The sequence below is a fragment of the Monodon monoceros genome, unplaced genomic scaffold, assembly GCF_005190385.1.
Source record: "Monodon monoceros isolate NGI ecotype Baffin Bay Population unplaced genomic scaffold, NGI_Narwhal_1 Super_Scaffold_15, whole genome shotgun sequence".
Lineage (NCBI taxonomy): Eukaryota > Metazoa > Chordata > Mammalia > Artiodactyla > Monodontidae > Monodon > Monodon monoceros.
Window position 1 is genome coordinate 38,079,749 of NW_021703771.1, and position 23,134 is coordinate 38,102,882.

Here is a 23,134-nt window from a genome sequence, read left to right on the forward strand (position 1 = left end):
GGAAGAGAAGGCATGACGAGGATGGGGCTCCTTGCAGGCTTAGCTGAGGCTAACTGTCCCCTCTCCAGACTATCCAGGCAGAGTCTGATGGGTCAGATGGGTCACATCACACAGAGGTTATTTCCTTCAGTCAAGGAGCAATTACTGGGCCCTTCTTTTGGGTTCAGGACCATATAGACGTTAGTCCCTGACTTCTGAGACCTTGCAGTCTAACTGAAGAGAGAGTCTTAGCCCATATAGAACAATGATATGAATCATATAAATCACTAAATAAGCGGTCTTAAGTAATGTAGGGAGAACTATAATTGCAATTAGAGTCCAAAGAAAAGAGAGATGAGTGGGGCTCGAACAGTCTAGAAAGATCCATTAAAGTGGGATTTGACCTTGACGCAGAGAACAGACAAATGTGCATTCACTTGGGGAAAACTTGGGTTAATTTTCTGGACTCTGATTCCACCCGAGTCACAATGCTGTTTTCCAGATGCATAGTCAAGTCCCCTTCCACAGTCTGCATGGCAGGCGAGGTTTTCATCACCGTTAGAGCAGAGGGGGGCTTCACAAAGAGCAGTGTAATCTGAGTGCTGATGAGGCCAACAGGTTTGATTCTGAAGACTGTTATTGCTGCCAGGCTATAACCTAGACATATAAATGTACTGCTTCCAATGTTCCATCGGGAGAATCGGCTGGGGAGCACTAATCCTAAGTGAAACCATCTTGATTACAAAGGAAGAAATGACAACACCATATTGCTTAACTGCTGAACCTTACAATGAAACACAAAGTGGCATTAACGTTCTCTGCCTGTAATGCTGCAGTTTAAGCAGTTAATCTTATTCTAGCTGAATGGCATGTTCATTACAGCAAATAAGTAGGTAATGTGTGGGATTACTGAAAGGAAAGATAAATTAAACCAGTTATGGCTATAATGTTGATTTTATTTTAACTGTCTGATTTAACTTGGTATTTTCCAAGAGTCAGATCTAATATACACTCATTTAGCAGAGATTAAGCAGATGGGACTCTTGCCCAGAAAAGGTATTATATGCAACTTAAGATGCTACTTTTAAGGGCAGCAATCCATGACACCCGATACTGGCTCTAGCCTGGAATCTTCAGTGCTTAAACTGGAGGGGTCCTGAATGGTAAGATAGCACTTCTCTCTTTCCATTAAATAGTTATGTTTTCACCATTTATGCTTTTCAAGGGCAGCTGAAGGACTTTTCTTCAAGGTCTCAAACATCCTTCTGTGTGGACCTGCTACAAAACAGTGTGTAGTTCAACGTATATGTGCTTTCTTCAAACAAGTGTTACCCTGACTCCAAAAACCCTTCATTGAACTACAGGTACAAGAGGAAAAAGAGATATAGTCCCTGAACTGGAAAGGATTACAATCTGGTCAGGAGAGGAGGGATAATAATCTCAAACACAAGGAACCTAGGAAACAATGTGAGAGGGTGTCTAATCAAGTGCCAAATTGCATAGTGCAATTGAGCCGTATGAAGTACTAGATACGGGGCACTGCACTGTAGGCTCTTCATATACCTAATCTCATTTAATTTCCACAATAATCTTGTGAGGCCAGTATTATTACCTCCTATTTGTCCAAGGAAGGGGAAGTAAATTGCCTGTCCAAGGAAGGGAAAAAGCAGGAGTTTAAACCCAGGTCTAATTCTAAAGGCCTCGTTTTTTCCTTTATGACAAGCTGCTTTCTTAAATATGAAGAGTCAAGAGCAGAAGAAAATCATAAAAGATGTCATGAAAGGAGTGGAATTGGATCTGAGTCAGAATGCACCTTCAATCCAATTTAAAAACAAAAAAATTCTTTACCAGTACCCACTTGACAATCAATTTTACTTCCAGAAACAGCCTAAAGAAATAACCTTCTTTCCACATAATACAACGACCTTAAAACATTTTAACTCCAAGAATCCTCTTTTGATTTTTATGCCATTGTTATGTGTTTTCATTATATATATGTTAATCCCACAGGGCATTATTGTTGTATAGTCAATAATTATTCAGATTTATTTATTTTATCCTTCTTGTGCCTTTGGGTTTCCACCTAAGTTCATTTTATTTCTGCCTGAAGAACGATCTTTAGTATTCCCTTTAATGCAGGCCTGGCTTGTGAGAATTCTCTCAGACTTTATGCCCAGATATGCCTTATTCCCCTTTCAATTTGAAGAACACATTTTTGCTGGGCATAGAATTCTAGATTGTCAGTTACTTTCTTTCAGCACTTTGAAAATACTCCGTTTACCTTCCCGCTTTCATTATTTCTCTTGAGAAACTAACAATAAGTTTAATTATTGCTCTCACGAAGGTAATGTCTTTTTTCTCTAGCTGTATGTATGTATGATTCTCTCCTTGGTTTTCATTTACTATGAATGTGACTAGGTTTTTGGGTTTGTTTTAAATCCTTTTTGGGCTTCTTAATTTGTGACAATGTTTTTCACCAGTTTGGGAATATTCTCAGCTATTATCTTTTCAAAAATTGTTTCTGTTCCATTTTTCTCTCTCCTTTGCTTCAGGGACTCTAAATACACTTATATTAAATCTTCTCACGATATCCCCTATATCTCTTACACACCCCACCCCCATTTGTATTTACAAACTTTTTTCTCTGCAGGTTTCCTTCTGGAGATATTCTTCTAATTTATTCTTAATCATCTCTTCAACCATGTCTTATTGGTTATAAAACCCTTCCACTGAGTTCATTTCAGCTACTATATTTTTTGGTTTGGGATTTAGTTCCTATTTATGTTTTCCATCATTATCCACCTTGCTTTTTTTGTTTCATCTCTTTACCCATTAAACAAATTGCACAGCAATTTGCTGTCAAGAAAAAACTTGACAACTGAGAAGCAATCAATGAGCTCTAGTCCCACTTAGGATATAGAAAAACAAGAAGCTCTGCTCCAACAAACTATGTTTCTTTGGGCAGAGTACAGAAGGAAGAGTAGCAGCCAAAACAGTAAGAGGAAAAACCCGAAATTTTAACAAATGCTTAAAGACAAAGTATGGGCCAGTGTGACAGCTTAGAATCTCCAGGAGCCACAGATACAAGAAGAGTCTGCCCTCACTTGCCAGCTCTTTTCTATAGGCTTCCACTGGGTGTTCATAAGAAAAATGGGGGATAGATCAGGAAAACTGAAAGAGCCACCCTTTGGTGACACAGGCATGCAGATAACAACCATCTGCCACTGGGGTAAAGGCATGAAACCCATGTTCTTTTATACAAAGAAAGAGCCATTTGCCACTAGTGGAGTGGTACAAAACCTTCCTGTTCCCTGGTTCCAGGAAAAGGCTGTGGTAGAGAAGGAGTTGAAGGAAAAAGCATCAGATGCTGGAGGGGGGTAGGAAACCCACCTGCGACCAGGATCCTGCCCTAATGCAAAGCATTAGGTCTGCTGCCAGTGAGAGAGGGACAGGAAACTTACTCTCATTTAAGAACCGCCCCCCCCATTACAATGCAGAGTCTGACTGCCATGGGGAGAAGGAGGTGCACCTATAAAGCTCAAGAGCCCGGGGCCTGCATGAGACTGAGGCTAGCGGGGAAAACACTGCCTGCCCCAACCACAAAACTTGCTCAAAGAAACAAGCAACAGATCCCTAGAGCTAAGGGAGGGGCAGGACTTGTAGAGATTCCACTTGTAGTACAGTTGTGCAGTCTGCTGAGAGCAAGAGGGTGAAGCAGGGACACTGAGAAAAACTCCCTGGCATTCTAGGCCACTCACTAAACACAAAGTAGCAGCAGTTCACCACTGGATGAATTTTAAAGCTGTGGTATATTGAAGGTTACAATATCAACAATAAAACCCAAGCCCAGATCAACTACTACTGAGAGTTACTTGGTACCCCCACACTAATGTCCCAAGAGAAGGAGAGGCGTGCCCACTGTACGTATAAATACTATTTACCTCAGTTTCTACTGTTCTTTTACATGCAATGTCTGACATTCAATCAAAAATTATAAGGGCTTCCCTGGTGGCACAGTGGTTGAGAGTCCGCCTGCCGATGCAGGGGACGCGGGTTCGTGCCCCAGTCCGGGAGTATCCCACGTGCCGTGGAGCAGCTGGGCCCGAGAGCCATGGCCACTGAGCCTGCGTGTCCGGAGCCTGTGCTCCACAGCGGGAGAGGCCACAGCGGTGAGAGGCCCGTGTACTGCAAAAAAAAAAAAAAAAATTATAAGACACATTAAAAAGCAAGAGGAAAAAATGACAATGATCCACTGTCAAGAGATAAAGTAGTTAACAGAACTAAATCCAGAGATGATCTAGATATTGACACTATCCAACAGGAATTTAAAATAACTGTGATTAAAATGCTAAGGGATCTAGTGGAATGAGTGGACAGCATACAAAAACAGAGAATTTCAGCAGAGAGATAGAAACTATAAAAAAGAGTTAAATGGAAACCCTGGGAATAAAAATACAGTATCAAGAGATGAAGAATCATTTTGACAGGCTTATTAGTAGACTGGACATAGCACAAGAAAGAATCAGTGAACCTGAAGTAGGTCAATAGAAATGATGCACATTGAAACATAAAAGTAAAAGAGAGTTAATAAAACAGAAGAGTGCATCCAACAGAGCTGTGGGACAATATCAAATGGTCTAACATAAATCTAATTGGAGTCCCAGAAGGAGAAGAGAGAGAGAGTACAGGACAGAAGAATATTTGATGGTATAATGGATGAGAATTTTCCAAAATTAATGATATACAACCAAAAAATCCAAGAGGCTCAGAGAAACCCAAGCAGAATAAATACAAAGATAAACATACCAAGACACATCATAGTAAAACTGTTGAAAATTGAAAGTTAAGAGGAAATCTTGAAGGCAGTCAGAAAATAAAAATGTTACATAGAGAAGAACAAATATAAGAATCACAGCAGACCTGTCATCAGAAAATTTGCAAGTCAGAAAGCAATAGTGATTTCTTTAAGGTACAGTTGACCCTTGAACAACATGTCTTTGAAATGTGCAGGTCTACTCACACACAGATTCTTTTTTCAACATATATACAAAAATATATGTGTAGAACATCATGTGCAAGACTTGTATTGAAGTGGATAGCCTATCCCTACATAGGCACAAGGTGAGTGATATTTAACATAACATTAATGATATTAGTTTTCTTACTGTTTTATAACTTTGCTTTCAAAGAATTATGTAACTGTACAGTATGCCTCTCTCTTTCATAATTGGAGAAACTGTATCAGCCTATCATCACAGGGAAGTGTTTTTTAAAAATACATAATTATGTTTCCAATACTGTATCATGAATATGACTGCAATAATGCATGCCATAAAAATTTTATGCATGCCATAAAAATTTTATAACAATTCATTCATTAGTGAGCAGGCTAGGCTACCATGAAGCAATTGTATTGATTATCCTAGGCTACCATAAAGCAATCATATAGCTGTTTCTTCATTATCAATGCATGAATTGTTATACCTGTAAATAAACTGAATTTCTTTTTCACGTTATCTCTTCATTTCTGATGTCTAGTGTTAGTAATACGTATAACATCTACAGTATTTTGCATCATATAAGACAATATTGATGTAGGTACTGACAGACAATTCATCTTGTAAACAGATGACATAAACTTATAGTATTGATAAATACAGTACAGTACTGTAAACATATTTTTCTTCCTTATGATTTTCTTAATAACATTTTCTTTTCTGTAGCTTACTTTATTGTAAGAATACAGCATATGGACTTCCCTGGTGGCACAGTGGTTAAGAATCCACCTGCCAATGCAGGGGACACGGATTCGAGCCCTGGTCCAGGAAGATCCCACATGCCGCAGAGCAACTAAGCCCATGTGCCACAACTACTGAGCCTGCACTCTAGAGCCCACGTGCCACAACAACTGAAGCCCATGTGCCTAGAACCCATGCTCTGAAACAAAGAGAAGCCACCACAATAAGTCCGCGCACCTCAACGAAGAGTAGCCTCCACTCGCTGCGACTAGAGAAAGCCTGCGTGCAGCAACAAAGACCCAATGCAGCCAATAAATAAATAAATAAGAAAAATAAAATATAGCACTTTAATTTCCTTAAGCTACTTTGTTTATTTCAAAGTGCCAAAAAACTAAAGGTGTTCTGGTGCACACACATATGCTGTGAATCTAAGAATTGAGAACTATGCAAAGAACTTTTCAATACGACTTTACAAGTGAAATATTTACACACTTTACTGGTAGTGCTTAATGCTTATTTTTGAAATCTATTGCTGATGCTCCTCTAAAGAGCAATGACTCAACCAGAAAAATATTAAAGGCTGCCTTTTCTTTTGTAAAGTGCTTATTAGCAACCATATCCAAAAGCAATGGTTTTCAGAAATACATGATATTAAAAGGTGCTCAAAGAGTCACCTCTTACAGAATCAAATATGCCATTTTGTAACTTTGTACATGTAAACTGATTTTATCTGCATTAATGAAAGATTGCTTTCAATGGCCCTCAACCATATGCTTCAAATCAAGATAGTGCTATTAGCATCAGCAGCATGAACAGTAACAGCAGAATAAACTCCAGCACATTTTAAATGGATCACAGCAGACTAGAAAAACTGTAACAGCTTTTGGATATGTTGCATATCCAAGGATGAGGCTTCTCTTTCACTCTGCATATATGGTAAACATTTTAAAAAATAATAAAAACACTTTCTGGTCTCTCTATAAGAGCATTTTACAGTGTATAAAAGGATTCAGATTCTTGTACCAATTAAGCAAACTGTTTTTCTATATAAAGTAGGCTTTATATTAAAGAAAGAAAGAAGGAAAGAAAGAGAAAAGAAAGCCTATTTCCACCAAGACAGCTAGAAGGAATTAACAAGTGAAACACCTAATGCTAAAAACCTGAGGGAAAAAAATGTGAACAATTCTGAAATGAAGCTTTTTTGAAAGGTTGATATAAACATTCCAAAAAGGAATTTGTTTTCGAGTGTGAAGTATCTGACTTCATTTCAATCATATATCACTTTTATCTGATTTAAATAATTTAGAAAAAAAATAAGCATCATCTTAACTGAACTACTTTCTGTATCAGATTCTCTTTCTGACTCATGGCCCCCAGTACGAACCATTCAATACTCTTATAGTGAGCATCCCCTCAGGTCCCTGTCTATTTTCTGAATCTTAAAAGCTTTTTTTACTCCTCCTTTTTTTTCCCCCTCCAAAACTCCCCATATATCCCAAGAGAAAATTTCTATTAAAAAATCATAATTTAAATACATTGTGACAATGTTACATTTGATTTAAAGTGGTAATAAATTATAAATTGCCAAATAATATAATTCACAATCAAATCCCTGGTATAAAAAGAATCCATCTTGCCCTGAATATAATAAAGCAGTCCAGTGATTTCAAATTACTTATGAAATAAAGGCAAAAATAAGGTGTAAAACACTATTTATAAAAGTTAAGTAAGAAACCAGTTACCATAAATCTTTTTACAAAGATAAATGTAATGGGCCTTTCCATTTCTAAAAATTTTGGGGGAGGTTTATAACTAGTGGTTTCAAAAATGACTTTAAGGAAACCAGAGATTGAATTACATATTATTTGTAATATATGACATATTAAATATATGTGACAATAATACTGCAATGGTGAGAAACTTAAATTAATCTTTGGACTTGCTACTTTTCGGCAAGTAAATTTTTTTCAAAGTCTTTGCTATAACTGATTAATTTTTAAATGTTAGTTCTCAAAAACTTTGCTACTAGAGATACTATGTTAACTAAGGAGATACTGGAAGTCTCAAATAGTAACAATATGCCTACAAAATAAAACAAGATTGTTCTTGCATCTTTTGTTATTATAACAAATACACTTTAAAATAGACAACATTGCTATGCCTGTAAATTAAAAATACCCAAACCTTTAAAAAGGGGGTGGAACAGGAAAGAAAAATTGAAAATTCTTATTTAAAAATAAATCTGAAGTCCTTGCATTTCTTAAGAACTTGACTTGTCAAATCACGGTTTATCTTCTTTTGGACCAAGCTGTGTCTTCCACCATTCATCCATGGGATATGATGTCAATTCTCCATTCTGTAGGTTTCAGTGTGAATTTTCTTGAATGTTTGCAAAGCTGGTACTGGACTTGAGACGTTTGGCTAAATAAATCAAAAGTATTATATTTTAACTTAAATTTAATTCTCTAAACATAATTATTCATTATTTTATGTAAACTATAGTATTCATCTATTAATTCTATGTTTGAATCTGAATAGATTCAATCTTATAAGAATTAAACCTAAATCTATTTTTTTCTACCAACCTCAAAAGATATAACTTTGCTAGAAGCTGCACATGATTTTGTTAGAAGCAGTGCCAAATAAAACAGATGTAATTTATATCATCCTGAACAATACAGTCTTAAATATGTAATAAAAATGAAAGTACTCTACTTTAAAAATGGAAGTGCTGTAAAGTATAATAATAAAATTATATATTTGAAAGTCTAATCTAGAAATCCAAATCTAAATTTCTCTTAAAAGAATTCAGTAAAAGAACTCTGTAATGTTTAAAAAAAAAACAAACATTCAAATGGCTTACAAAGAAAAGTGAGTTGGATACTACACACATGTGCACAAACATATATGGCAGCTAATAAAATATGTACAATCAGTTTTGATCATGATGCTAAAGGGACTGAGTCATTAGAGTTAATAAAGAAAATCATGGCTATTTGGCTTGGTAATATGTTTTGTTCTTCAGTTAAACATGAATGTTTCTCATGTTCCAGAAATTTAAAAACAACCATGCCATAGTGAAAGTATCTTACATTGGATAACTAGGAATCTCTCTACTTCAGAGGTTCTCAACACTAGAATACAGGTTATGATTTAGAAGGTCTGCAATGGGATTCAGACATTTAACTTTTGTTTTTGTGTTTTGAAAGCTCTGCAGACAATTCTGATATGTGGCCAAGGATGAGAACCACTGTTCTAGTTTCTATCAGCGTCTCCCCTGACAACTGTAAGTAGAAGATGACAACATGGCTTCCTGGACCAGTGCATTGTTTCAGCCTAAACTTAAAAAGCAACTTAAACTAAAAAACAGCCTAAACTGAAAGTCTACTTCTTAAGCCTTCAGTGGATCTGGGAAGCAAACTAAATCAAAAGGGTTTTTTGTTTTAAATGTTGTTTAAAACTATTAAAAGTAGTCTAGTTTCTAATTACCAAATTCATTAAACTAACCAGGTAGCAATACCAGTGAGTACGTATAACTACAACTTCCTTGCTTCCTTATTCTCTGATAAATCCCTACATCCTCCAAAATTCTACTCCAGGGATCTTCTAATGGTGAATTCCAACACCCCAAATGCAGAGTTCGTCTTCTATGCCTCTGTGGTCCAACCACACTGTATGCACTTCTACTACATTTGTTGTAATGACTGGATTATGGTTGGTATGTTCTTTGAGGGCATCTATTGTGCTTTGTTCCTTTTTAAATCCCTAATTCCTACCATAGGACTTGATGAATGGAAGCATATAAAATGGTAGCATAAAGAAAAGTAAATTAAAATTTCTATGAGGTATCAGCACAAGAACTATTTGCTTACACTAGCATTTCCTTAAGTTCATCATTTAATTCGTAAACAATGCTTCTATGAAACATTAATAGGTATTATGCAAAGGTCCTATTGTCAAGTTTGGGGGATGTAATCTCAGAGGCCTTAATTTATATTCAGGTACATTACGAAGCTCATGAAAAGGAATTTCACAGGACTAGTATTTTAAGGAACTCACTCTAGGAGTTGCTCACATTAAGTACAATGTTCTTTTATTCAACAAATATTTTTGAGTATCTACTATGGGCCAGGTACTTTCTAGATGCTGGTGATATAGTGGTGAGCAACATAAACAAAATCCTTTTTCTGATGGAACTCACAATTGAGTCAGGGTAGACAAAAAATTAGGTAGAAAATAAGTGGAAAAGTTAATTGGAATAGACTAAATAGTGATTAAATGCTATTAAAGAAAGATGATACAGAAGAATTTTAAAAAGGGTGTATTCTTAGGTTGGGGGGGGGTCATAAAAGTTCTCTTTGTGTCAGTAACCTTTGACCTAAGACCTGGATGACAAGGAGCCAGTCAAGGAAAGCAGGGAGGGAAAAATACAAGAACCTCGGAAAGAGGGCAGTGTGAATGAGCTTGGTGTTTGAGAGGAGGAGAAAGAAGGCCGGACTGCCTACATACAGCATCATGAGAAAGGAGAGGGGTAGACACAGGAGTTTACGAAGGCAGATGGGGACCAGGTCACATGCAGCTTGGAGAGCAGACCTTGGAATAAGTGTGTATTTTATTCTAGGTGCGACGGGTACACGGGAAGGGTTTCAAATGGGAGAGGAGCACGTGGTAAAATTTGTGTTTAAAAATTTACTCTAGCCACTATACGGACAATGGATTGTAGTGGGTCAAGAAGTAGAAGTAGGGATACCAGTTAAGGGACCTCTGCCTTAGTGCTGGTAAGAGACGGTGATGGCCTGGGCTAAGGTATTACCAGTGGGGATAGAGAAAAGATAATTTAAGATATATTTTTGGAAATAGAGCTGGCAGTACTTGCTGATGAATTGAATAGGGGTAGGGGAGGGAATAAGGGAATGGGGAAAGAAAAGAAAAGAAAAAGTTAAGGAATTGAAAGATATTAAAAGGATTTGTGGCTTATACAAGCAGATGGATGGTAATGACTTTTATTGTGAAAACAAACGAACAAAAACACTGATCAGAAGTACTATATATCTTCTGTAGAGTTAAATAGATTTGCAAAGCAAATAAGATGCTAAACTTTAAAAGTACACCAAGTCCTGAAAAATAAAGTTTCTCAACAGTGAGGTCCCTGCAATATTTTGTTATTACCCTAAAGAAGCACTTTTAGGCCCGAGTTATTACATATTTACAGAATGCTGGCAATCTTCAAAATACTTTACTAAATACACCCATGATAAAGACTCTCTCCTCTAGTAGCTAGCTTTTTGAGGTGACATTACAAATTCAATGTAAACTGATCTACAAGCAATCTGTTTTTTTTTTTTAAGTTAGATATATTAGACGTGAAGTTAGATAAATCATGAAAAAATGCCAGAAAGAAATTTATAAGGGAAAGAATTTTTATATCATAGGTTCCTAAACTAGGAATAATATTTAAGAGAAAAAAAGCCTGACTTTTTTTCTCCTGAAAACATTCTTTTTTAAAAAAACTAAAATTACTAAGGGATAAGCCCATACTTTCATTCTGATAATAAACAAGAAACCTATGAGATTTGGAGGTCACTTTTCTTTGGCTAGTTGGGACCTTCTAGTTAGTGTTTTTTTCTGCTCCGCCCTATTTGATGGGGAGAAAGGAAAGGAATGAACACATACTGAGCACATGCTATATGTCAAGTAACTTTCTTGCAACTACAATTCCAATTTGTTCATAAACAAATTGTCTGTGTGTAAGCTACAGTTTCTCCCTGCCTGCTACTTGTTTGGTGGTTCTGTCATGGGTGGTTCTGCCAATGGGCCTAAGAGCTCTCTACTATTTATCTCCCTATTATGGCCATTTCAGGTCTGCAAAGCCTTTGTTGCTATTCCTTTGTTGTTGTCAACCTTATTCCAGGGAATCTAGCCTTCTCAATTAAAGCTTCTGAAAGATACTGTATGTCAAAGTTTGATTATAAAGTCACTTAACTTACACATCTCTTCTGGTAGTGAGCACAGTTGTAAAATTTGAAGAAGAGAGCTGTTTTAGGCTAATATACTTTGAGTTCTCAGAGTATATATTATTTCTAAAACAGGCTTAGATTCTTTTAAATACAGGTTTTTAATATAAGTAAATAAACAACCATAAAAAGAAACTTACGTAGAATGAGTTTGCGTTTCTTTTGCTCTGAGTGAAGAAAACTACTAAGGTAGAAGACAACAGGTAGAAAGAGAATGAACACAGAAACAGCAATTACAGGCACTGTGTCACTGCAAGGGACTGAACAGTTGAAAGTTCGACTCCAAAGTTTTCGAGTAATATTCATCTGAAACAATAACAAATAATGTTACTCTATTTTATATTTAATTTGTCTTCAATTTCATAAAATTATTTTGTCAGTAACAAGAACCCCAAATTTAGACTAAATACACATCCCTAAAAAATCTATTAATAGTTGAGGACAATTTCTTCTGTCAGGGAAATAAGCTGGTTCACGATTAGTCATTGTATAAATTTATATCCATACAGAAATTTCATATTGTAAATTCATAATACTGTCTAAAGAATGTCAGCTTTTCACAGACTTCAAACACAGAACTTGTATCAATAGAAATATACTGTGCTTCATTCATTAAAAAAGATTTAAAAGGGTAACTATGTGAGGTGATGAATGTCAATAATTAGACTCTGGGAATCCTTTTGCAATATGTATGTATATCAAATCATCACACTGTACACTTTAAATATATTATAATTTTATTTGTCAAGTACACCTCAATAAAACTGGGGGGGAGGGGAAGTCTCACAAAGCAAACAAACAAAATATTTTCTTTCATATGTTACCTACGTAATCTCACTGAGCTTGTTGTAATATTTTTAGAATGGAGATAAAAATATCAGCTTTATAGGGCTTCTCTTCAAGAGATGATATCTATGAAATGCTTAATAGCTTATCTAAGATATTATGAAAGATTCATACTCACAGCAAATACTTTTTTAAGTATATAATATCTAATGAGTCATGGAAACTTTATTAGACAATACTAATATCTTATTTAGCCCCTAGATACACTTAGGGGCTGCAGTACCTCACTTTCATTGAGCTCATGATTTCTGTCAAACAGGCTAAATGATGTAAGGAAACTATCAAATTTAGCATTTAAAACTGTTCTTGCCTGGATTTTGTTTAATTGAGATATGGTTTACAAATGGTGCACTGTACATCTGTTGTAATTTTTGCTTATTGCAAGATGGATGTTCTAAAATAGGTTGGTCATGTTGATTTCCTGTGTAATCCAACTTGTGTCATAGAACCAGTATTCATTTTTCTTCTTTATTTTAAAAAAAAGAAAGAGACTATTATTCTTTAAAAAGATGTTATTATTTATTGGGAACCTACTAGAAGCCAGGTACTACTCTAAACATTAGTAACAGAGCAGTAACAAACAAAAATCCCCATGGTGTATCCATTTTAAGTGCTTTTTACCATTCTGAATATTACAGATCCACTATGTTCACTCTGAGCTGCTATAATTCACACTCATCATTCTCAAACATTAAGTTTACCAATTTTGACCACAAGTTCTCTGCTTTTTGACAATAAATTTTCAGTTTCCTCTAATGCCTCAATAGTCAGGCATCGTATTCCCATAAAAAGGCATGATTGCCATCTAGTGGTGCTCCATGTAAAGGCAGGCTATTCAACGGAGGAAAAAAGAGGTTTTTTTGACTATTCATTCAATCAATACATGCTACTAAGGGCCCACTATTTGCTAGGCGCTGTTCTAGATACCGAACAGTGAACAAAAAAGGACAATGATGTCCTTGTCTTCATATGGCTTATATTTTAGTAAGGGGAGAAAGACTACAAATAAGTAAACAAAACTTTTCAGATGGTAATAGATATAAAGAAATAAAGCAACAGGATAGGAAGTAACTGAGGAATGGCTTCAGAAACATATTGTAAAAAAAAAAAAAAAAAAAAAAGAAACATATTGTAGCAAAACCTGGAGACTTCTTGAATTAGCAACAAGTGCACAAGAAACTGAAATGAAAACATTTAACAATATACCCACACCTCTGAAAATGACACACATTATCAAACTTAAAAAAACAAAATGTATAAATGGAGTATAATCTATAAAAATATTAAATCACTATGTTGTATACCTGAAACTAATATAATATTGTAAATCAACTATACTTTAATAAAAAGAAGTCAAATATACCAAATTATCAACTTACTTATGAAGTATCTGATTAATTTCCATTTTAGTTTGACACATCAGGATATTCTAAAACTTTACTACTTAGCAACTAGTTATTTCTGGTTGAAGACACCATAAGCAAATTCCAATAATAATACCGAAGGCACATTCAACAACACTGCAGAACACGTGTTGTATCAGGAGCAAAGTACTTACTGCATCTTCCACATCAATGCATAAGTGCGTTCCAGATTCAGCCTTATTTTCAAGTTCATTCATTTTTTGCATTTCACTGTACAGACTACTCAGAGTTTTATATGCGTCATGACAGTTTTTGCATACTTCTGAATAATTTCTTAACTGAAGAAGACTGTGTGCGCTCCCCTAAAATGTCAAAGGCACATAAAATACACGCAATAAACATTACATTTTTTAAACTTATTTGCCCTGCTGGAGGAAATAATAGAGTATGTTAAAGTGCTGAGCTGTGGTGTGGGGCAGGTTGCTAAACCACTCTGAGCTTCGGTTTTATCTATAAAATAGGGATACCCTTACCTGTATTACAGGTCCCAAGGAATAGAGACTGGTATGTAGCACACAGCAAAATATTTGGTACTTTCTAGTCGCCCCTGAATTTTGAAAACCACTGCACTAGCCACTGTTAACTGAGGGCAACACTAGCTCATATACCAAATTATTGATACCTAAATACCAAAAATTTACTAAGTTATCTTGTCATTTATACATCTGCCCTTATCTATCCTACAATCACCAAATAAATAAAGTATACCCTTGCCTGTGCTGACTTGAACCCTGAAGTCTGCCTTATTGAGACAGAGAAGACTTTATAATGAGTTAGGAAAAGGCACCCAAACTACATCCCTCCCCCAGCCCTCTTACCCCAATGCTTTTAATCCAGGCCTTTCAAGTCAACAAAAAGGGACTAATACCAATGAATCGTATAACCTAAAATATAACCTCAGGTACTGGATATAAGACATTATGTTAGTGACTCTCAATCTTTTCCACTTCTGGGACTGACGCTTGTATTTCAAGAACAAGTTTGCTAAACAGTCAATTCACACTTTTGTTTTCTATTCCCTTTATTCTTTACCTTATAGCCTGGAGAAATAATATTGACTATCAGAATGAAAGAGAAAAGGAAAAATTAAAGGAATTAAGCTGATGTAGCCCCTACAACATTACCCTTACTATCTACTTGACAGAGAAACTCAAGACTCTCTTTAGTTCTGCCACAAGAAATAGCCTGTTTTTCACAGAACAACTGTACATTCAGCTAAATGTGTTCGATCAAAAATGGAGCACAGTACCTTGATGGGGGAGTATAATTTAGTCATTTATATTAAAACTTAAAATGTACATATCATTTGACATTGCAATTTCACTTCTAGGAATCTACCAGACAGATAAAGATACAAATACCTGCAAAAGACTATCCATATTTGTGATAGTAAAATACTGAACCAAACAAAATTCTCCATTGATACAGGGACTGACTGACTAAATGGTGGCATAGTCAAACAACAAAAAGCCCTGCAATGTTTAAAGCAAATGAAAAAGTAGGATTCTGGGAAAATGATGACATCAGCATGTGCCATTCCTGATTTCTTTTCTGAAGAGACTCAAGAACAGAAGAGTAAACCCAGGCCCTTCATAGCACTGTTAATTATAGAGGCATGACATGCACATTTCATCACAGGAAGGTTGTATGACAGCTGTCATACCACTCCCAGAGAAACTAGCCGGAACCACAGTCTCTTGTGACCCTCTATCCCCTGCAACCACCTACTGTCCTCTGGAGATGCAAGGGGCTGGAATAATAGCCCCACCCTACCTGCGGGACCACCCACAAAAAGCAGTCTCCACAGTCACCCAGACAGTTCAGGTTCCCAGAGAAGCCACCTGCAAACACATACTACATAAGGTGGAGCTGGTCTGGAACCTAAACCCACATCTCTGCCTCATCACTGAGCCAGAAGGCACTGCCACAGCCAATACCATTAATTTCACTGCTACCACCTATCTCTTTAGCTGGTTCTCCTCCCTTTTCAAACACACACACACACACACACACACACACACACACACACACACACACAACCTATAAAACATTGGCATTGCCCAGAACTCAGTCCTTGGGGCCTCTTCATCATCTCTATCTACACTCACTCACATCCAAGTCTCCAGGCCTGATACCATCTGTACCTGATGACTCTCAAATCTACAGCTCCAGCTCATACCTCTCCCCTGATAATAAACAACCTAACTAATTAATTAACTTTTAAAAACCATTCAATTTAAGGAAATAGAAAAATGACAAAACCAAAAGAATATAGGAGGAATTAATAAATGCAAAAGCATAACTTAACACATTAAGAAAAATAAAACAGAAACTGATAAATAAAGCCAAAGGTGGGTTTTCAAAAAGATCAATAAATATAAATGTATCTTCAACAAGCCTAAAGAAAATTCAAGGGAAAAAAGGACTCACAAGTATAGCATTTGGAAATAGAAAGGAAATGTAGCTATATATATGATAGAAATTTTAAGGAGTAACCAATTACTAAATGCAATGCATTATCCTGGAATGAATCCTGAAACAGAAAAGGACATTAGTAGAAAAACTGGTGAAATCAGAATGAAGTCTGGCATTTAGTTAATAGTTATATACCAATGTTCATTTCTTATTTTTGACTAATGTACCTTGGTAACATAAGGTGAACATTAGGGGAAACTAGGTCAGGGATATACAGGAATTCTCTGTATTAGCTTTGCAACTTTTCTGTAAGTCTAAAATTATTCCAAAAAAACAAAAAACATTTAAAAATAGGCAGTTAAAATCTGTAGTGGGGCCTTTTTGTCCGACATCTTAGGGAGGTGAGGTGATAGCAGTTGCTCTCCCGGCTTCGCTATGCCGCCCAAGGATGGCAAGAAGAAGAAAGATGCCGGAAAGTCGGCCAAGAAAGACAAAGACCCAGTGAACAAATCTGGGGGCAAGGCCAAAAAGAAGAAGTGGTCCAAAGGCAAAGTTTGGGACAAGCTCAAAAACGTAGTCTTGTTTGACAAAGCAACGTATGACAAACTCTGTAAAGAAGTTCCCAACTATAAGCTTATAACTCCAGCTGTCGTCTCTGAGAGACTGAAGATTCGTGGCTCCCTGGCCAGGGCAGCCCTGCAGGAGCTGCTTAGTAAAGGACTTATTAAACTGGTTTCAAAGCACAGAGCTCAAGTAATTTACACCAGAAATACCAAGGGTGGAGATGCTTCAGCTGCTGGTGAAGATGCATTAACAGGTCCCACCAGCTGTATATTTTGAAAAATAAAGCTTTATTAAATCAAAAAAAAAAAAATCTGTAGTGGGGGAAGAAAAGATATCGTTCATAAGGGCACCAAACACTATGTAATACCTTGAAATAGACTTAAGAAATGTATAAACCTATAGGAAATTTAAATAAATAAGTAAAACTGTGCTAGAGAACATTAAAAAATAAAGAATAATGGTGGTTACCAGGGGCTAGAGAAGGAGGAAATGGGGAGTTATTACTTAATGTGTACTGAGTTTCAGTTTGAGAAGATGAAACATTCTGGAGATGGATGGTGGTAGAGTTGTACAACAATATGAGTGTACTTAATGCCACTGAACTGTACACTTAAAAGTTGTAATGTGGTAAATTTTATATTCTATTTTACTGAAATAAAAAATAGTGAATATATACTGTACTCCTAGATAGGAAAGCTTAATATCGTAACAGGTCAATTTTTCCCAAATGATGACTCTAAAATGTAATGCAATACTAATAAAATATCAAAATGATTGATTATTTTGAACTTAGTTCTAAAATTCATTTCATGGATTTATTTAGTAAATCATGTTTTGAAAGTCAAGAAGCCAACAGGAAAAAAAGGTTGGCGCTAAACCTTACGTCTTACACCAAAATAAATTTCAAACAGATAAATAAATTTCAAACAGATAAAATGATGCTTAAATGTACAAAACAAAACCATGAAAGTCCTAAAACAATCACAGGAGAAATTTTTAAAATAATCTCAAAGTGGGAAAAGGCCTTCTAGTGTGACACAAAATCCACAAGCCATTAAATTAATTTTGGTAAATCTAACAATATAAAAATTAAAATTTTCTTCATATCAAAAAGAGAAGCATGATAAAAAGACAAACAACAAATGAGGAAAAAATATTTGCAACTAACATCCCAGGAAAAATGCTAATTTCCCTAAAGTACATTCATCAGAACTAGTGTCTTTGGTCTCTAAAACCAGAGTTCCTAGTCAAATAGTCTTGGTAAATGCTGTATACAAAGTTACCATTTGAAGTTCTATATAATGTACATTAGTCCACTAAAGTTCTGCAGTCCTGTATTAAAGCATTTCTTACCCTTATTAAGAACACTAAACCTTTTTTATGGGCTATGTATTAAAATCTTGCAGAACATATTTTGGGAAATGTTCATCTAATAGTTTTTATTATACTCAGGGAAATTCATATTCTATGTTATCACATTTATTAAAGAGAAAGTTATACATACCGATATCCTAAATATATTTCTATCTATTTGTGGGGATTACCTACTTGTTAAAAAGCAAGTTTCAAAACTAGGATTTTACCAGAATTCCAATTTCACCCCTCACCACTACCAGGAACGTTCCAGTACTAACATTCAAGGGTCAGAAGTGGAGAAAACAAAACCCAAGAAGGTAGGTTTCTTAAAGGTTACCTTTTATATTATAATTCAAAACTCAAAGTTACCTTATTAAACAGCACCTTTTAAAGTAGGTAAGATATATTTAAGCAAATATTGAGGCAAAGAATAAGCTTTTTATAGACAGAATCATACTGAATTGCAAAATACATTATTGCATAAACAAAGTCAAGAAAAAGTATTGTCTGATAGAACAACACTGTGTTTTAATTAAACAATCACATGCCTCAGTTAATATGTTCACACTCATTAACTCATTGGATCCTGACTACAAAATACTGGAAGGTAGGCAGGGTAGATCTTACTATTCCCATCCTACAAATTAAAAAACTGAAGTTTTGATGATTTGCCTAAGGGCTAGTAATAGAAGAATTTAGCAGAAGTCCAGGTCTACCTCTACACTGTGTATGTAGATAAATATCAACAATTAATGCTATAAAAATTGGAATTATTTATTATTCACTTGGACAAGACAGCATTTTAATTTCAAGTGTCATATATAAAATACCTGAAGGTTATTCTCAAAGCAGGTCAAGGTGTGATTAAACAGATTCAGGAAGTATACTGTGCTATTTGATAATTCTTCACTTTTGTTCGTTAAACAATCTGTCAAGAAACCAAAAAGTAGATTAATATATCTCAAGCAGCAATTATATATAGTCATTTATCTCTCAAGCTGTTATCTTCTGTTTCACACTATCGTAATCCTTTATTCAAACAAGCATGAAGTGTTCCACATTAAGAGAATTTTCCAAATACATGAAGCTTACCCCTTTTAGTTTCCAAAAGGTTTTTTTTACATCATAACCATTTAAATGAAAATATTAAAATAGTCACATACTTTTCTCTCTTTGTAAAAACCATATACCAAGTAAAACTGAAATTGATTTTTGATGGTACAAAGTCTTACTCATGAATATCAGTTATCAAATGCCACCTTAATAGGAGTACTCTTAGTGCTGTTTAGGCATAAGACTATTTATCCTGCATTAATTTTAGCTAAACTCATATGCTGTTTGATTGTTTTCTGGGTTACATTTAGTAGTTCTGGGTCTCTTCCATCTTCACTAGTGGGTCAGTTATTGCATCTAAGAGGTTAATCTTTTAAAATGTGCTCTTTCTAATCTATTGTGAGTTGGGAGACCAGAGAAACAAGCTGGTGAGAATCTTGCATGAAATACTGATAAAGGGACTTCAAGTAAAATCTGGAAATAAATACACTTGTTTTATGTCTTTCTAAAAATCTTACATAAATGATATTCCTCTGCAACTTGCTACTCTCACTTAGCATTAGCTCAAGTTCATTCCTTTGAATTGTTTTCTATTTCTATGTATGAACATAGCACAATTTTTTAATCTATTCTCCCTTCTTGGATGAACTTATTCTTTATCCTCAGTTTGCTTTTACCTCTCCCTGTGCTCTCAGCTTACCCTCTGGGATCTAGGTTCACGTGCCTGGCACCATATCCTGGAACTCATAGTCAACCATTTCAATCTCACTTTCCTAGAATCCTTGCCCTTTTTACATTCCACATACTCACAAATATTTAAAACCTTCATTAACTTTCTCTACTCCCAATTGTGGTTGTAGAACACTATTATAGAAAATTCTAAAGTTATAATGAGGGGACTCAATTCAAACTAGTTTCAGGGCCACAAAACAATCCTTGTAGATGCCCTACCAATTACTCCACAAGGGATGTTCAAATACTTTCTATTCTCTAGTACTCAATCATACTCTTGTTCTTCTTAAATTTAACTGAGAGCTGTATATTATACACACTCAGGGCCATCTATTATGATCTTTCAACTGGGAGGGGAGAGACAGGATAGAAGGCTGTTGCAGTTATCCAGGAGAAAGGTGGCAATGCAAACAGAAAGAAATCAATGGATAAGAGATACGCTGAATAGGTAGTGAAGAGTACCAGAATATGCCAACTCAAAATATGTCTCTTTGGCATATGGATTACTCTGAGCTAAAGGCCTTTAAGGACTTCCCTGGTGGCGCAGTGGTTAAGAATCTGCGTGCCAATGCAGGGGACGTGGGTTCGAGCCCTGGTTGGGAAAGGTCCCACATGCTGCACAGCAACTAAGCCCGTGTGCCACAGCTACTGAGTCTGTGCTCTAGAGCCCATTAGCCACAACTACTGAGCCCGCGTGCCACAACTACTGAAGCCTGCGCGCCTAGAGCCCATTCTCCACTACAAGAGAAGCCACTGCAGGGAGAAGCCCGCGCACCGCAAAGAAGAGGAGCCCCCGCGCGCCGCAACTAGAGAAAGCCCGCGCACAGCAACGAAGACCCAACACAGCCAAAAATAAATAAATTTTTAAAAAGTAAAGGCCTTTAAGAACCAACAGATTCAGGAAAAACTCTAAAAACAGGGCACAAGTTTTTATTTTGTAGATAAAATTTACACTTGTAAAGGAAATTTCCATCTGTAAAGATGTCTCTCTCAAGAAAAAGAAAAGGGAGGACTCTTAACAACTAACTCTTAACAATAGAGATGGTTCTAACTTAAATCTATGTAACAAACCTTACTAAACAATCCCGTTTACCATACTTTTCCTGGTCACTTTCCCATAACTTGCCTCCTTCATCCAGAAGACCAAAACCCTTTCTCCTCTGATTATCCTAAGATGGTATATAAACCCAAATTCTAACCATCCATTTGGGTTACTCATCACTGGGTGCTCCCGTGTGTACATATGCAATGCACTTGTTAATAAACTTCTGTTTGTTTTCTCTTGTTACTCCGTCTTTGGCCAGTCTCATTAGAGAGTTCCAGCCAGAGAACCTAAAATGGATAGAGGAAAAAGATTTTTTCCCTCCCTTAGAGTAGACATTAGGATATGACACACTATATGATGCATGCACTATTATAAACAACAATCACTACAATGAAAGCTAATGTTAACTGAGTAGTTGCCATGTTCCAAGTGCCATGCTTGTACTTTAAACACATTTATTCAATTCTTACAACAATCCTATGAGGCAAGAACTATCATCTCCATTTTCTAAATAAGGAACAAAGGCAGAGAGGAATTAAGAAGTTACCCAAGGTCATAAAACTGGTAAGTAAAAACCTGGAATTTCTACTCAGTCTGATTCCTGAGCCTGCACTTGCAAACACTACAAATATAAAATATCTACACTCTAGACAATTAAAGTTCAATACTGGGAATCAATAAATACATGCCACTGCTCCTCCCTCCACCACCCATAGATTTCTTACACCATGCAGGGATTCAGGCAGTTGCTACCAACTGATCAGTGCTGGCAACTGAGATGAAGCCTAAAACTGGTAAACAGGGCAGCAACTAGCACATAAAGGCTCCTTTGTGCAAACTGGAAAAAGACATTCTGTCCAGGTAGATTATTTACAAAAAAGTGCTCCTACCTCCAGAAGCTGAGCTGGAATCCAGCCCCACTCATCCCCTTACATGGCCCCTAGTGTAGGACTTGGCCTGCAGCTGGCATACCTGGGGCCCTGCTGATGAACCTATTCCAAGAGTCTTTCCCTCTCTGAACTCACACACTCTACATTCTCTGCAGCTTTATCTTCTCCAGCATGTAAGTCCTGTTCTGACTGTTCACCTTATCATTTAAAAATCTGAGGGATCACTTCACAAATTAGGAAACAGCTAGAGAAATAAAGTGATATACTGAGGATCATACATCAAGTTAGTAAGGCATTGAAATACAAAATATACTTTCCAGGCTCTTGATTAAGTATTATCTTAATTATACCATTTTTCCTTTACTATTTAAAAATGTTACTCTCTCTGTTGGCTTTCAGAAAGTTCACACACTAAATTCTTAAAAAAAAAAATAACATAAGTCTCTCTTAATCCTGGTTTAACATCATCACAAAGTAGCCTTGAATCTTTTTACATGAGGTAGAGTATATATAAATAAAAACAAAGTTACAAATATGCATAATATTATTATATTGTGCTAACGAGATTGAAGAAGTTTTCAGTTTTTGTAGTTGACATTTTGGAGGGAAGTAGAGGGAATACAATTTCATCCACAACAACTGTACATCTGCGTATAATGAGCCACATCATGGCAACTGACATGCACAATATGGGGGTGTGTGTGTCCCTGGATTGTCTTACAAAAGCAGTATAAAGCATGAATGTGAGTGATTCATACTTCTATACAAAGTATGTAACTGAAATAATTTCTTTATAAAAAAGTAATTTATATGGGGCTTCCCTGGTGGCGCAGTGATTGAGAGTCCGCCTGCCGATGCAGGGAACACGGGTTCGTGCCCCGGTCCGGGAAGATCCCACATGCCACGGAGCGGCTAGGCCCGTGAGCCATGGCCGCTGAGCCTGCGCGTCCGGAGCCTGTGCTCCGCAACGGGAGAGGCCACAGCAGTGAGAGGCCCGCGTACCGCAAAAAAAAAAGAAATATTAGTAGTAATAAAGCTTCCTATAAGCACTAAGTGAAGTGGTCATTATGAATTTTCC

At 36.2% G+C, this 23,134-nt stretch overlaps 1 protein-coding gene across 1 annotated transcript in view; it reads right to left on the minus strand.

Annotated features, from left to right (window-relative positions):
• Positions 1-6,073: 6,073 nt before the first annotated feature.
• The window catches only part of OSTM1 (osteoclastogenesis associated transmembrane protein 1), a 38,923-nt gene continuing 21,862 nt past the window's right edge, over positions 6,074-23,134 (minus strand). The window contains exons 3-6 of the mRNA XM_029224386.1: positions 19,167-19,264; positions 14,136-14,303; positions 11,872-12,037; positions 6,074-8,138 (exon numbers count right to left, since the gene is read on the minus strand). Of these exons, the coding sequence (XP_029080219.1) occupies positions 8,083-8,138; positions 11,872-12,037; positions 14,136-14,303; positions 19,167-19,264 (488 nt within the window). The 3' untranslated portion in view covers positions 6,074-8,082. The remainder of the gene's footprint in view (positions 8,139-11,871; positions 12,038-14,135; positions 14,304-19,166; positions 19,265-23,134) is intronic.